Source organism: Doryrhamphus excisus, chromosome 16 (assembly GCF_030265055.1).
Source record: "Doryrhamphus excisus isolate RoL2022-K1 chromosome 16, RoL_Dexc_1.0, whole genome shotgun sequence".
Taxonomy (NCBI): domain Eukaryota; kingdom Metazoa; phylum Chordata; class Actinopteri; order Syngnathiformes; family Syngnathidae; genus Doryrhamphus; species Doryrhamphus excisus.
This window is the reverse complement of record NC_080481.1, coordinates 8,239,737-8,255,339: the sequence shown is the minus strand read 5'-3', so window position 1 is coordinate 8,255,339 and position 15,603 is coordinate 8,239,737. Positions and strand designations below refer to the sequence as shown.

Genomic DNA, 15,603 nt, shown 5'->3' with positions numbered 1-15,603 from the left:
GCCCATAAAGTAAACAACAAATTTAAAGTCACTGCAGCAAAATACCGTATGAATGGTACTACGGTATAGACGCCCTAGGTTACCAAAGAGTGACAAAAAATAATCAGGTTGAAGACCATCAATCTAGCGCCTTTTGCTTGGGGTCTGCTGTTGGATTCGCCAGCAAGTTTCGGGGAGCTGGACTGCTGCGTGCTGGTAAGAAGGAGAGAGACCGGCGGCGTGTATGCTGAGGGAACGGCGGTGCCGTTTGGTTCTGACAGTGAAGAGGATGACTTTAGTGGTTTTAGTTCCCAGGAGGAGGACAAGGACAGCAATGAATTTTTGACTTTTCTGTTTAACCAACTGTATTAAATGCAACATTTTTGGGGGAAAAAAAGCATTTAATTAAATATAAAAAATATATATTTAACCCCGCCTCTTGCCCGAAGACAGCTGGGATAGGCTCCAGCCCCCCCCGCGACCCTCGTGAGGAAAAGCGGTAGAAAATGAATGAATGAATGAATGAAATATATATTTATACTAAATATCCCAGGTTACATGGGGGCATGGATAGTTTTATCCACAATAGGCACAATGTAGCAAGGCTCAACGTGCTCAATGTAGTGTTTAAACCCAGAAGCTGTTCCTTTATGAATTGTCTTCAATTCATAACAAAACCATCATACTAAATGGAAAGTAACATCGATTTGATGTAGCGCTGCCGAGGTGGCAAAGCGTAACCTAGGAGCTCTCTTGCTAAAAATACACAGACAACTCTAAATATAAAGACCAAAAGAAATGGATCAAAGGAACGGTGACGGGCATTCGGGTCCAAAAATAAACTCACAATCAGGTTGAATGGTTGGGAACAATTGACATGCAAGCACAAAGATCCAACACACTTTTTGGAGCCACCTTGAATAAACCAGGATATAGTACTTCTTTATAGCCATGCTATAAAATAGGATGTGTCACCAATGTCACGTTGGCGATCCCATTATTGTCATTATGCAGTGGACTGTGGCTTTAATTTAGTTTTGACTAGCGTGTGTTACAAAAGCAGGTTCATACGGTTGCAAATAGTTACAGAAGCACGAGCTTCAGATCGAGCACTTGATGGTCACGTTGTGCTTACATCCATGCAGATGTATGAAGGCAATAATAGGTAGGTGAAATAGGACACACACTTACAAAGCAGCTGTTGGCAGCACTGGGCGTAAGTGTAGTAGCTCTCCATCTGTGCCACTGAGATGCAGACAAACCTCTCACGGCCCGACTCCTTCCTACTCATCATTTCCCACGCCTCCTCTTCCTCCCGTTCCATCTACACCTCCACGGGTAACGAAAGGACTAGCTCCTGCATCCCGTACTCCGCTCATGTGTATTTGTCCATCTCCCTTGTGTGCACACACACACGTGCACCTGTCAACTTGTGTGATCACGCCCCCTCCCTCTGTCCCGCCTCTGCATGTCGCTCCGCAAACTGGTACCAAGACTGGCAGAGAAGACATACTAAATAACGCCAAACTCCCCCAAAAAACACGGTCTTGATTCCACAATCACGTATGCCGTCAGAAGTCCTCATGGATTTGTTTGGTCCTGCATAACACTTCAAGCAAAGAAATCAACTTTAAGGGACCAGAGTCCAGAAAGTCTTAACATTATCCCAGCGGCACAAAGGTCGTCGTAACTACTGACATACCGACTCAGCTGCCTGTGCCTTCAAAACACACATTGGTGGCCCGGAGGGATCGCAGTGTTTGCTTAGAAATGATCAAACAGCAAATGTCCACAAAACAAGATAGCTTCTCTGACCTGTTTGGTTTCGTGCTCTCGGCAGAATGCTCTGTTGTCTTACGCAAATTTGGATCGGGCGTGTGACTGCCGTGGAAGACAGGCAGCGTCCAACAAAAACATTGCTTACCCGAGTTGTCAATCTGCGAGGATTTCGTATCGTCATTGTCTCCTGCTCCTCCGCAGCAAAGACAGGGCGACATGATGAGGACAAACAATGGCTTGTATTGCTATTCTGCTGAGCTTCTTCTGCTTTTAGACTTCTTTGTTTGTGTTGCTCAACCTTTGGTAGCATGTCAGCTGAGCCACACGTCTGCGTATGTATAACGTTTGTTAGCAATTAGCCAGCTAATCAGTGACTAAGGTCAAGTGACCGCGTCCGCATTTAAAGAAACACGACCACAGCATACGGAACAAGGTCTGCGACTGGACGCTACACATACTCTAGGTGGTACAACACTAACCTGAAATGGGATGGTGGCCTCGCCAAAACGTGTCAGGGTTAAGCGGGCCAAAAGACCAAGTGTGAAGGAGTTGACCCAACAGAGTTTGGAGCTCTTGAATCACCTCCACCAGAGACATGGTCCCCTGCAACTGTCATACTAACACTATCCCCACTAGCGCTGCTGCTTGCTGTTGTGTATGTTTATTTTACTTGATGTCTGTGCTGCTTTATCAGAGGAAGAGGGAGGTGGAGGAGGGTGGCCTCGGACATAACCCCCCCCCTTCATCTACTTACATTTATTTACAGCACGCCCTTCTGGGCATGACGGAAAATTAAGCTGGAGCTTTCTACTAAAAAGGTGAGAAATATGAGTTTTTTTGTTCATATTTTTTAAAAATATTATCTTGCGAATTCAAAGAAAATTTATTATTAAACTTATTTGATTTTTTCTTTATTTAAAGCGTAGAAAAAAATACGTTTTTTGACATTATTAGATCATTTCGGACTTGAAATAACCCTATGGTCACCTTTCCACCCAATATAGTGGATATACCTGACAGCAGAAAACAAGCAACTTCAGACATAATCAATGCTCATGCTTGTGTGTGTTGCTATAAATATTTTATGTTATTTTGTCTATTGTGATATAATCCAAACTTGCAATATAAGCCTGTTGTTCCACAGATCGGGTCTGGTGATTGTGTGTCTCACTGAAGATGACCAGTGACATCTAGTGACCAGTGTGGAATACTGCATATAATCGCAATGTCTTTGAATGCCTTTTTTGTATTGTAGTTAATTTAGCAACTTTTATGCTTGAAAATGCTTAATTTCGGGAAGAAGTGTCTATAATGTGCTTCAATATATTTGTGTTTTGACTAAAAAGCCGTGTTTAACCACAAAAGAGCATAATACAGGAATTCATATATTTTTGTGTACATTTACCGTAATGCATTCATTAGCAGCGCCAAAGTAACTGAAATTGTCTCTAATGTGTGTTGTTCTGAGGACAAACAGAGAGATGTGTTGGCGAGTTGAAGATACACACTGAGCACTGCCGCTGGTGTGTTAAAATAGAAATAAAGTTGCCTCCATCTACCGACATAACAGCCAGGCATGGCTTGCCATGATGTTAACCTAGTTAATTAAATAACTTATTTATCGCAGTTAATTAGAGGTTTCCTACCACCAACTGCAGACAGCTCCTCCAGCGTTTGCTCCAGCTCGTCTTGTACAGACAGCAGTCCTCCCATCCTGGTGAGGAGAAGCGGTCAAGTCCAAGACCCAAGACCCAAGACCCAAGACCCGAAGCGGATCGTCTTCTTCACCAGTGTCACACGGGCTCCTGAAAGAGAGCGACACTAAACATGGTTGCAAAAACAGCACCAACAGACATACAAGTGAACATGCGGCCATGTTAACAGGTTCTGGACTCAAACTAGCAGACGCACGAGGCGGCGTGCCAATTTTAAACACAGCGTTTCCCTCAACCACACAAACATCTAAGAACAATCCAATAAGATCTTGGCAAATTCCTGGTTCAGTTACCAGTTTTGTTCACAGTGGCTCCTTTGATGGAATTTCACAATAGAGCAGCATGGCTTCTAGTCATAAGGACGGAGATCTTGTGATGGGCCAGACTAAATAAAGACCAAGGCCAGGTCCACATGCACCACAATGTCAGTGGGAACGGCCATGTTTACATCAGTTGAACTGAACTGATGTAGCTGTTTCCTAAACCTGGAACACAATGTGACGTATTAGCATGCCTACCGGTAACTGTTGCTGTATTTCGGGAGCGCAGTTACCAGTTAAAATGCTCAGCATGCATTAAAAGTCAAATAAAAGCACAGACAGGTTTGCTGTCTTCGTTTCGTTTACCTTACCGTGGTTAGTTCAAGGTCCTCCAGAAGAAGTAGTGTCATAACGTAACAAGTGTTCGTCAGAAACGTTACTTTGAAGATCAAACAATTAACTTTGTTTTTGAAATGTACCTTTGTTCTGCTTTCATCAGGACAGAAAACAAAGTTGTTGAATACGTTCATTCATACACTGACATAAGTGTGCTAGCAACTAGCTACCAGTAGGTGGCAATATAACACAAGTATCACTTGGACTCTGAAGACAAGCACAGATGAAGAAGACAAAGTGTGTTTTTGAGAGATGGCTAAATCCAGAATCACTGTTGTATTTATAGATGTTGGATTACTAGGCGAACTAGAACATTACACATACTTGACTACAAACACTCTTGTTTGGTACTAAAGAAACTCCCCCTTCAGGAGAATGAATACAAAATACAAAAGACGTAGGGACATCTAGTGGTAGAATTAAGTACGTACACAAAAAAGGTGGATCAGTACATACGTGTCCACCCTCCCGTTTTCGTTGGGAAAATCCCGAATTTTGCCCTTACTTCACCCTTCCGTTTTTAAAGTTTTCCAGAGTAATTTTGGGGTGGAAATACTAATCTCCGATACAGCCGGTGCGGAATAACTTCCGGTCCGCTCGGCAACACTCGGGCAACATTGTCGATGCAACAGCAGGACAGTCATTCAACGAGTAAAAAGTCTATTTATGAGTATCGATTTGGGTCTAATTGGCTTAGTATTTACTTGGTTTCAATTTGATAACAAAAGGACCCCCCAAAAAAACAAAACAGTTTAGTACTAAAGCAAAATAATTACTGATCTCGAGGAAAAAAATGAATAGGAACTAGATGGTGACACCTAGTGGTAGAAATAAAAGTACAGAATATATCAGTTACAATATCAGAAAAGAAAACAGCTGTACTGACGAATTTTGTTTGTTTGTTAAATGACAACTGCAAAACCACAGTGGAGAGTCATCATTTTATTTCACATACTGACACGCTGGTGAAATAAATAGGGACGTGAGATTGCGGAATCATCACTATTGAACACACAATAATAGGGATGCTGTGAAATACATAAGTGAAAGTTATATTGCAAATAGCTTATTTAATAGAGGTTTTCATTTTTTTCACAAGTGTTTCATTTAAGGCTAATATTGCCAAATAATCTTAAGTGTGTTCCAGTAGGGAAAGAAATTACGTATTACAAAAACATACAGAGTAAAAAAAAAACCCACAATAATAAAAATTGCATACATGGCATCATAAAAATCATGTACACCATTGTATTGTTTTGGTTTGAGAACACAAATAAACCATAATTAACAGGTGGATCTTCAGCCAACAGCATTTGATGTCATCTTACCTACAAGCTCACTGGCTTTTATGGTCATTTGGGACGAGTCCCACCAGAAGTTCAAATAGTCTTTGCATGTCAGAGGTTGGTCTCATCCCAGGTCGGGTCATTCATGTTCTTCAAAACTCTCCTGATGATCCTCTCCAGCTCTTTCCTGGCTCGCTGCTCCTCCTCTAATGTCCTTTTCATCCTCTTGTTGTCCTGCAAGATGAGAGTAACGTGACTGGCCTCCTCCTGCTGATGGTCCTTTGCAGAGACGACACTCACCTGTTTGAGTTCTTGGACCTCGTCTCTCAAACTGTACACAGTGTCCACCAGGCTCCTGCAGCAGCAAGACGTTATTCACATAACTGAGCAATTACATTGGCCAATCACACATGGACTACACAGTACCTCTCTTCCATTACAGTTTGCCCGTTACTCCTAGTTTCCTCCACTATGATCTTCTCCTCCTCTGGGAACAACATGTGAACATCCCTCCTGCTGGAGCCTGTTCAAAACATCAAAAGTGGGGAAAAGCTACAGTTTTTCCTTCAAACACCACATGACAACATGCATACAAAACAAAAAAACGGACACTAAAGTTCTAACTCTACTTGCAAACTACCCGATTTGCCAGTGTTATTTCTGACTTGCTATCTTACGAGAAAACGAAGCAGTCCTGTAACTAGTGGCGGTCCAGATACTGTCATAATCCGAGTCCTCTGACTGGTCGGAGCACGGCGGGTTGCCCGGGGTGACAGTCACCAGGAGGCTGGAGTCAGCGAGCACATGGTTGTGCATGAGATCAGTCCCTTGCCAGGCTGCCCCATACAGCAAGCAGCGGTGAGAAAATGTTGTGGGTGCGGCGATAGCAGGAAGACGAACCGCAGGTGTTGGATGCAGAACAACATTTAGTAGAAGTTTGGGTTGAAAAATAATTGAAAAGATATTCAGGGAGAAAGTATAATAATCATAATGGGCAGAAAGCAATATATAATAATGCACAGAAATGGTGGAGGTGGAAAAAAGGGAGAAGAGAGAAAAGCCGTGTTAGAGCTGAGAGCTGAGAACAATGTTTTCAGAGGCAAGCATGCACGTTCATGTCCATGTATAAAATGTTTGAATGTGCGTGTGCACTCACTGGAGTTGAGAGTCTGTCTCGTCTTGGCGCTGGTACAGTACGCCTCAATCACTTTTAGAATCTGGGCATCCTCTTCCAGAGCTGCTGTGCCTGAGAGAGATCATAATGAACAAGGGGGAGGTGTGGGGGGCATGGAGATTCAACACTTGTAGAGCTTCCCCCTTACTCTTTCGGACAGTGAAGTCCTCTTCGGAGGGTTTCCTTTCAGGCTTCCTCTTGGGGAGCAGCTTCTTCATATTTTTGGGACTCTTGCTCATATCCTGGGCATAGTGGGGGTGTCATTTTTTATTTTACTTTCAAGAGCTCCACATCCTGTAAAGTGTAAAATGGCTTGTTTCGGTCTGTCAGCACCTCCTTGTTGGAAAGTGCAGCACACGGCCGGAGAGGAGGTGCCGGCCGAAGGCAACTCATGCTCCAGGGTTTTGGGGTAGTGGGTGGTTCCAGTGGCCCACACATGGGGCCGCCGCCGTATGAGGAAGGATGGGGGAGGGTGTGATAGGCGTGTCCGCCGCTACCGCCACGAGACTCTGAGTGTCTGGAAGGGGTGGCTGGCACGGAGGGCAACTAGTAAGGAGACGGAGGGGTTGGTCAGTGATGAAGCAGTGAATACGTGGATTTTGGGTGAAGGTAAAAAGCCAGACTGACTGTGTGACACACGGACTGAGTCCTGTGTGCGTGTGCAGCAGGAGTGTGTGTGTGTTTGGTGAGAAGGTCCAGCCAGTCCAGTAGATCCTGCTGATTGTTGCACACCACCTGCATCCGCTCACACTGGGAACCTGCACAACGCACACACAACCAGCGAATGACTTATCATGGGGCATGCATGGAAACGACGATAAAAGATAAGAAACCAGATCAATGAAGGGTCTGACCAGAAATTTCAAAAGCATTCTTCAGGTTGTCTCCATCTTCTATCCTGGAAATCAACATGCCCGACAGTGGCATCTTCCCCTTAATAGAAAAAAAAATACAAATATTTTGTTTGGGAAGTGGGGTTCCTAATCAAGATGAACTTTCCTTGCAGGCCCATAATTATAGCTCAATTCATTTCTCCATAACTCACATTGTACACATAACAATGATAAAGAAGAAAGAAGAAATAAATGAAGCATCCATCAATCTTCCCTACTGCTTATCCACACAAGGTTGGCGGGGGAATTCTGGAGCCTATCCCAGGTGTCTTTGGGCAAGAGGCGTGGTTGCCAGCCAATCACAGTGCACATATAGATGAACAAACATTCAACCTCACACCTATTGACAATTTAGAGCTGCCAATGAACCTAACATTCATGTTTTGGAATGTGGGAGGCAACAAAATAAAATAAGCAAACCTGGTAGATGAAACCGCTCATCCTCAGACTTGCAGAAAGGAAGAGCAGAGTATGAGGGAAGAGCACAAGGTAACGCTCACTTGACTCCTACAAGATATAGACGGTGACTCTTACAAACATTTTCCAACTTCTGGTATCTGTGTGTAGTCCAAGCGCTCCAGGGGTTCGTACCTGACAGTTCTGAGAGCAGACAGCAGCCTGGGACATGTGAAGAACAGGGCCGAGAGTCTTGATGTCATCGCCCTCCCAGTTCCTGATTGGCTCAGTTAGAATCTGTAACTCCAGATCCTTCTTCTTCCTCGTTTCTTGGCACAGAGCCTGGACAAAGAGGCCGTCCATGAAGCATCTCCCAGGTTAATAATACCTGACGTATTTCTAGCTCACTGCAAGGCTTTGGAATGACGTCATAGAAGCTTGGAGGTCTCCTCTGTCCGGGTGCTGGTCCTAAGATAAAGACATCATTTAAAACTGTTGCCTGGGGACCAGGTCATTCAACAGATGCCTCTTTTAGGACAGAAGTACCTCCATATGTCTGTCCAATTCCTTCAGAAGGGTGGGGTATTTCTCCATCCGAGTGAAGGGTTTACTCAAACTGGTGGTCAGAGTCAGAATCCCCGGACTGGATGCCCCCTTGGACTCCATATATTCCCCCAACTCCTCGCTACAAAACAGGCAATGTAGACACCTTTCTACTGCTCAAAGCAAGCACTCGGTTTTTCTGTGACTTTACCTTTGCTGTGTCAGCACATTGACAGCAGATGGATGGTTTGCACAGTAGGCCACATAAAGGGTTCTCATCTGGGGCATTAGACTCTGGAAGAAGCCTCCTATCCTTTGCTGGCATTCTGGAAGCCTTTAAAGAAAAAAACCTGATAGTTGTCTTTATTATGGGCCTGCAAAGCAGAGCGCAGCAGCAACTTAAAGCTTGTAAGATCACTTGATAGGGCTAGCAACTGGCACGGATACAATGTAGGGTCAGAGGGAAGCGACTGCATTACTTCGGTCTAACACCAGATGGCTATGCAGACAAGCTCAAACAGTCTGAGGGACTTCATGTGCTAGATGTTTCATTGCATACGCTGCCCGATCGCACTGCAATAAGATCATCTGAGAACAGCTTTACTGTGTGATTTTAACCACTACCATCTGTCATGCTTTAATGTCTTCAGACTTCTATGACCAAAGGGCAACACTTGTGCATTGCTTAGCAGACATATCATAACTACTGACTTTGTTTGCTCCTCCAAGGACTGAACCAACATCTGCTGGAAGGTTGAGATCTCCTCTAGGTTTCCCTGAATGTGGCTGATGTCGACGCTGCTCAGCCTGCAACAAATCATGGAGGAGTCATTTATAATTCAGCGGTTCAGTTTGGTTCTATTTTGGGTCATTTTTACATATTCATGACGCCCATGTACTTGAATCTCGATAAATCATATGAAAAATGACTCAACCTGTCAGTGGGCTGGAGGGAGCGCAGGTACGACACCAGAAGACTTTGTAGCTCCCTTGAATATTCGCTCTCTGCCTCCAGGATGTTCTGTAAGACCTGAACACACACAATGTGGAGTGATGTCACACAGGCTGGACTGTTTCTTTAAGGGACAGGATCAGTGAGTCTGTTTGGAAGGGAGATTCAGGTATGCTAACTGAAGATGGGTGACCATGGCAGCTTGCATTATTAAAACACACACTCATGCAGTACCATCCCCGAGGCAAGGCTGTGGCGGAAAGCAATGGAGTGGAAGCAATAACCCACATTCTCTGCTTGACACACGCACACCAATCCAGCTGCGTGGTCATTCGTTGGGTGATCAGCTCACAAAAGGATCAATTGCAACAGATTACAAAAGCAGAAATGCAGACACACAACAGGAAAAGCTATTTGTTTTTGCTTTGAGATAAAATGATACTCACTACATTGTAGTAGGTTTTACTGATGATAGATGTGTCAAAACCTTTGGGAGGACTTTTCAGCGTCCCGGACTTTGGTTTGTCAGCTGCTTTGTCTGTACGGCGACAAACATTCAAAGAGCTGAAACAGGCAAAGAGAGTATAAATACAGTACATGCAGCGGCTCCGCGCACATCCACAACCCTGCAAATTTGCAGATTTGTGGTGAGGACATTGTTCCTGTTTGGGGGGGAAAGTTGCCACTTTGTTCTTATAATCTCCATAATGAGGCTGGCAAACCATTCATTCACTCATTTTCTACCGCTTTTCCTCATGAGGGTCGCGGGGTGCTGGAGCCTATCCCAGCTGTCTTCGGGCAAAAGGCGGGGTACACCCTGGACTGGTCGCCAGCCAATCACAGGGCACATATAGACAAACAACCATTCACACTCACATTCATACCTATGGACAATTTGGAGTCACCAATTAACCTAGCATGTTTTTTTTGGAATGTGGGAGGAAACCGGAGTACCCGGACAAACCCCACGGGGAGAACATGCAAACTCCACACAGAGATGGCCGAGGGTGGAATTGAACCCTGGTCTCCTAGCAATGCGCTAACCACTCGACCGCCGTGGCTGGCAAACCAATGTAAACTAATTCACCCTACATTGGTGAAGCTTGAGTTGCACACAAAATAGTCGGAGGACAGACTTCAACTGGCTTGAGGTGGTGTTCTTTATACTATGCAATAATTTATACATAGCTTGATACAGTATTTACACCCTTAGACACACATCACACCAACACAAGCACACAAACTGTACCGCACAATGCAGGTATTGAACTAGATGCTTTCAACTCCTGAACCATGGGTGCTGGCTTCTGCCTTTCCAGTGGATCATTCTGTTGATGTGGAGCGGGGGTACTGACTTGTCTCCCTCAACGTCCCCCCATAGTCACTCCAGGTGCGTTTTTTCCCCCTCATAATATTCCGACTTTTTCTCAATCTCTTTTTCTCTTAATATTTTGACTTTATGGTTTTTTTTCTTTCAAATTTTCTTGTTAAATGATATATTTTTACAATGTGCTATGAGCCAATAAAAACCAGCCAGGAGCCGCACTTTGGACACCCCTGTCTAAAAAATAATTGATCGTAGTAATTAAATGGGAGGCATGGGTTTATAGTCTCACAGCAAACAGCTCACATTAACCAGATCAATCCACTTCTAGCCATCAGTGAGCAATGTGAATGTGCTCACTAGGAACATCCTGCGATGTTCCCATGTTCCTCTCCATCCAGCATCTGTGGAACTTCCTGGCTTTGTCTGCCAGGCAAGTTTCCTTCCTTCCTTCCTTCCTTCCTTCCTTTCTTTCTACCCCAAAACAACACACATGATATCGGTTGTGTGCGTGTTTGTCAATTGTTCCTCTTTAGCGTAATCTTGAATATTTCAGCAGTTCCTAACAGCAGTTCCTCATTGTACAGAGCTGCACCTACCGTGTCCTTTCAGCTCCCGCACATAGTTACTGGGGAACCAGCCACTCTTGCCATTAAGCGAACCTTCCCACCAGCCCCCCTCCTCCTGCCTGCTCACACTAATGATGTCGCCCTTGGAGAAAGACAGTTCGTCCTCATTTGTCTGCTGGAAGGGGAAGCGTGCCTTGACCAGAAAATGGCCACACCCACTTCCCTCCGACATGTCCTGCAGCAGAAGAAGTACACAGAGATGGGAATGTGTGCTGACTTTCAGCATGTGAGACGGTGTCTTACAAGGCTGCGGTACTGAGCTGGTGGCAATTTGGAGGAGCGACTTTGACTGTTCAGAGAATCGAAAGATTTAATCCTCAGCGTGGCGGAATGTGGCACACATGAATCGGAACCTGATTCTGAACACAAGCAGAGTAAAATGACAACTGTCAATCATCTTTAAGATAAAATGAAGAACTTTTCTGCATGTGGCATTACCTTCAGTGGCCTTGCTTAGCGCAACCAGGGAGTTCAGGACCTTGGGGAAGTTGAGTCCCTGAAAGAGGTCATTGACCTCAAAAGCCTGCAGGGTTGAGAAGATGAATTATATATTCAACAGTTGCACGGGGTGTCCAAACTTGTCCAAAAATTAAAGGATGCAAGGGCCACTTTGATGCATATCGATATTACAAAACCGCATCTCAGCTTTGTGAAAAAGATTCTTTGGACAAACACAGGCTGGATGACAAGAGGGTTCACTCTGCATTGGTTCTACACTGAAAGACTGGAGAGAGTGAGCCCTCCTCTCATTCAGCCTCTTTGTGGAGGTGGGGATACTACTGAGTGGATACAGAGTGCTAGCGGCAAGTTCGAAAGTAGTCCTTATCATCCTTTTCAGTTTTGCCCACTGGGAAAAAGATACTGCTAGAGGTGCAGTAGAGCCTTTATCCCAACAGTCAATGCTCACAGTGCAAAATGGTGCGTGCTCACAGACGGTGTTGCTCGCTACATTACAAAAGAAATGCATGTGTTGCATTTTGAATGTTACAAATATTTCAACTTTGTTCTGAAATAATCTTTGTAATATTTATTTTTGTATTTTGTATTAATCCCGCCAAATTAAAGTTTTTTATTGTTAGATTACAACTTTTTTCTCTTAAAATTTTGATTTCACTATTGTAAAATTGCTGCTAATTGTTCCATTTTTGTTGTTGTTGTAATTAGTTTTCAAAACTGCTGCAGACCGCAAATGGGCCCCCGGGGGTGCATTTTGGACACCCCTGGTCTAATCCATCCTCTGCTTATGAAAATATCACGACATGACACCACAGCACGTCTGCCTAAAACAATGCCTTTAGTTGCGGGGGGCAGTTGGGACGCCGTTCCGGCTACAGTCTGAAGCAGGATTACTCCAAGTCTGAGCTCCCCCTTGTTAATCTCCCCATCGCACACACTTGTGTATAGCCATAATCAAAATACCTCTGAGGCTCGACTGCTCTTGTGTATACAACACACACATTCTCAAGATGTGGATGGAGAAATGTCGGTGCATTCTAAACAGCAGATGACTAGTAAGAAATGAGTGACTACAAAATAAAAGGTTAATTACATTCTATGCAGTAAGCCACTCAAACCTAATGTAGACCCAATATAGTTTTCTTATGTGCATTAAAGGCATTGCTTGATTAAAAGCTGTATGAAAGATTGGCCAGAGATGTTTTCCAGTGCCAAAAAATATGATAGCCATATTTAATTAATCACACAGCTCTAGCAGATTCGGAAGTCCTCTCCAATCCACTATGTAATCTTCCTTATTGGACAGACAGCCCGTCTCGTCTGAATTACTACGCTGATGTCAGCCAGGCTGCCGCTAATGGAGGCCTTGGCGTCCAGCTCCATGGTTGACATCTAATCAACCTGATTGGAAAATCCAATGCAATGCATGCCATGTTGCGGTACAGCAACCTCCCACTCTCCTTTCATTTGTCTTTTGCTCTTCACAATGAAATCAAGAACTAAAGTAAATACTGTTGTTTGTCAGTGTGTGTGTGTTATTAAAGTCTAATAACAACTGTGTTATTATTTTCAATTCCAATAAAAACATTTTAGAACTCCCACGTGCATCACAATGTGAATCACACAAAAAACAACCTAGTAAATATTCTAAACTCTCACACCTACTGCAAAGGCAGAGGGTCAAATAGAAATATTTCTGCAGCCTGTTCCCATGGTGACAAGTGTCAGTCTTGTTTTCTATGCTGTAGTTATATATTAACTGTTCGATTAATTCAATCAACACAAATGGTATTGTTTATCATGTTAAATGGCATACCGTATTTGTTGTAATTCAACATCTTTCTATTGCATGCGTGTAAACGAAAGCCTATTTCCGATTTAAAGTTACGTTTTCCTGCCAAATAGTGCGCACCTGTAACTTTGCACACCTGTATGTACTGTAAAAAGATTTGTTTTTTATCATTGGTACGAACGATTCGTGTGTTTTTTTTTGTAAGTGAGTGTCTTTTCAGGTCTTGGGGACTTTAATGAATCCATGATGACGACGTGACTCACCTCCACGCCGAAAGCCCCGCAACCTTTGATGAACTCGCTAATGTTCCGCTGACGTTCACCATCGGTCCTCGGTTCCTGGAAAAACTATGCACAAAAAAGTCGCTCAGTTAGCGAAGAATATCCACCAACTAATTTGATAACTAGTCTCGGGAGTGTTGAAGATAAATCGACTCGGAAATTGTCTTTATTCCAAGCACTGGTTTGCTACACTTGTCACTTGACGTTTAGCAGTGTTTGGCTAGCGTCAGTGACCGGCTATACTTCCGGTACGTCTTTCAAATTAAACATTTCATTGGAGGCGCTTCACACACTTGTGGTTGTAAGTTGCTGATTTTATAAAGACATTGTTGCTAATTACTGTAATTTGATTATCGAGGTATGTGCTTGTTCCATTGAAGAATAAAACCCACACAAGCGGATACAATTACATTTATTTCGAAAGAAACGTTTCCTTTCTCCATGCGTGCATGCGCGACCTTGCAGAAACGACGAGGTCTGTGATTTACAGTTTAATAAACAGCCTGTTTTAGTGTGTCCCAATGTAAATGTTCACCCTCGTTGTTTGTGCTACGTTTTAAATCGTATATCATAATAATACATTTTCATCTTTCATCTACATCTTTCCCAGCACGTACTTTGTCCGTCGTCCCTGGTCTCAGTCGCTCCAGTAGCCTGCACAGCACGACCCCGTCCTGCAGAGACGTCCGGAGAAAAGCCTCCGGATCAGAGATGCTTTTCTTGGGAGACTCCAGGACCCCGAGCGTGATGAGCCACGTTACCGTCTGCTCTGCCGCGTTCATCCTGGACTCTGGAAGGTCATGGGACGATAGCAGGAGCGTCCGTGGCCTCCTCAGTTTAAATCCCTTACTTTTTTAATAACAAGGCAAGAGGAGAGAGGAGACGGGTCAGCACATTGTTGAGTCACTCCAGCTCATATTCCAATTTGAAAACACGGATGCCCCCCACCCCACCCCCCTTTCCAGCTCGCTCTCTCTCTCTCTCTCTCTCTCTCTCTCTCTCTCTCGCTTCCTCTTTCTCTCTCTCCTCCGTGCGGATGCTGGCATCACTTTTTTTTTACCTCGCAGAAACACTGACGTCAAACACAGCAACACAGGTATAAAGACATGTAATCATTTCATCACACCACATGTGTGAACACACAAATTGATGTAATTCTGTGGTTGCCACATTATTAAGTCATTGACCTGGTAACCTTCCATCTTCAGCTGTACCACGCGAAGCAGTAACCCCACCTAGTGGACAGGGATGTAAATTGTCCCTTCTTTATCTGTTATACAGTATTTATCATAGCGCAAACGTTCATTTTAAGTGCACAAAACAGCACTAACCTAGCACAATAATGAGACTACTTTGGTTTCATTCCATGCATGTTGGGAGACTGGTTGACCTTTGGTTGACCTATGTAATAAAGAACTCAAAAATGTATCTATCTGTATCTATCTGTATCTAAGAACTCAAAAACGAAAGCAGCACGGACGTCCATCTTAACTGCACAAAAACCTCAAGAGTAAGGCGTTCTTAAAGGGTCCACAGGGTTATGGAACAAAATAGTCAAGGTCGGATGGATGGATGGATGGAACAATGGAGCTTCAGGTTGTGCAGGGATGTCAAACGGTGTCCCTCATGCAGACTGAAGGCCCTCGTCTGGGTGGTAACTATGGGCTTGTTCAACAGGACAACGCTGCAGTTCACAATGCCAGCCTCACAAAAGACTTCTTTCAGAGAAATAACCTCATCATTTTCCT

The 15,603-nt window shown here is 44.0% G+C and overlaps 2 protein-coding genes across 4 annotated transcripts in view; both read right to left on the bottom strand.

The window, feature by feature from the left end:
- mcf2la (mcf.2 cell line derived transforming sequence-like a) overlaps positions 1-2,178 on the bottom strand; it is a 28,940-nt gene extending 26,762 nt beyond the window's left edge. Inside the window, exon 1 of one of the 2 annotated variants that reach the window (XM_058050806.1) lies at positions 1,904-2,178. In XM_058050806.1, coding sequence (XP_057906789.1) covers positions 1,904-1,976 — 73 coding nt within the window. In that variant the 5' untranslated portion in view covers positions 1,977-2,178. Of the gene's footprint in view, positions 1-1,170; positions 1,843-1,903 lie in introns of those variants that run through there. The other variant, XM_058050804.1, reaches the window with a different exon arrangement.
- Positions 2,179-5,060: 2,882 nt separating this feature from the next.
- On the bottom strand, positions 5,061-14,795 carry arhgef7b (Rho guanine nucleotide exchange factor (GEF) 7b). Of its 2 annotated transcripts, XM_058051035.1 has the most exons (22): positions 14,473-14,795; positions 13,838-13,921; positions 11,765-11,849; positions 11,570-11,685; positions 11,297-11,501; positions 9,820-9,911; positions 9,357-9,451; positions 9,133-9,228; positions 8,633-8,755; positions 8,425-8,563; positions 8,287-8,346; positions 8,074-8,220; positions 7,903-7,989; positions 7,444-7,522; positions 7,217-7,347; positions 6,923-7,135; positions 6,738-6,831; positions 6,572-6,661; positions 6,093-6,251; positions 5,842-5,938; positions 5,716-5,770; positions 5,061-5,649 (listed from the first exon to the last, which is right to left on the bottom strand). In XM_058051035.1, the coding sequence occupies exons 1-22, from the start codon at positions 14,635-14,637 to the stop codon at positions 5,527-5,529; spliced, it is 2,535 nt and encodes an 844-aa protein (XP_057907018.1). In that variant the 5' UTR covers positions 14,638-14,795; the 3' UTR covers positions 5,061-5,526. The 2 variants fall into 2 exon arrangements, with proteins under 2 accessions (XP_057907018.1, XP_057907020.1); XM_058051037.1 differs by lacking the exon at positions 6,093-6,251.
- Between the last annotated feature and the right edge of the window lie 808 nt (positions 14,796-15,603).

Coding starts and splice junctions, on each gene's coding strand:
- arhgef7b (XM_058051035.1), bottom strand. CDS start 14,637: ATGAACGCGGCAGAGCAGACGGTAACGTGGCTCATCACGCTCGGGGTC. Junction 7,990..8,073: donor TCTGCTCTCAGAACTGTCAG/GTACGAACCCCT, acceptor TATATCTTGTAG/GAGTCAAGTGAGCGTTACCT. Junction 7,523..7,902: donor TGAGCGGTTTCATCTACCAG/GTTTGCTTATTT, acceptor TTTTCTATTAAG/GGGAAGATGCCACTGTCGGG.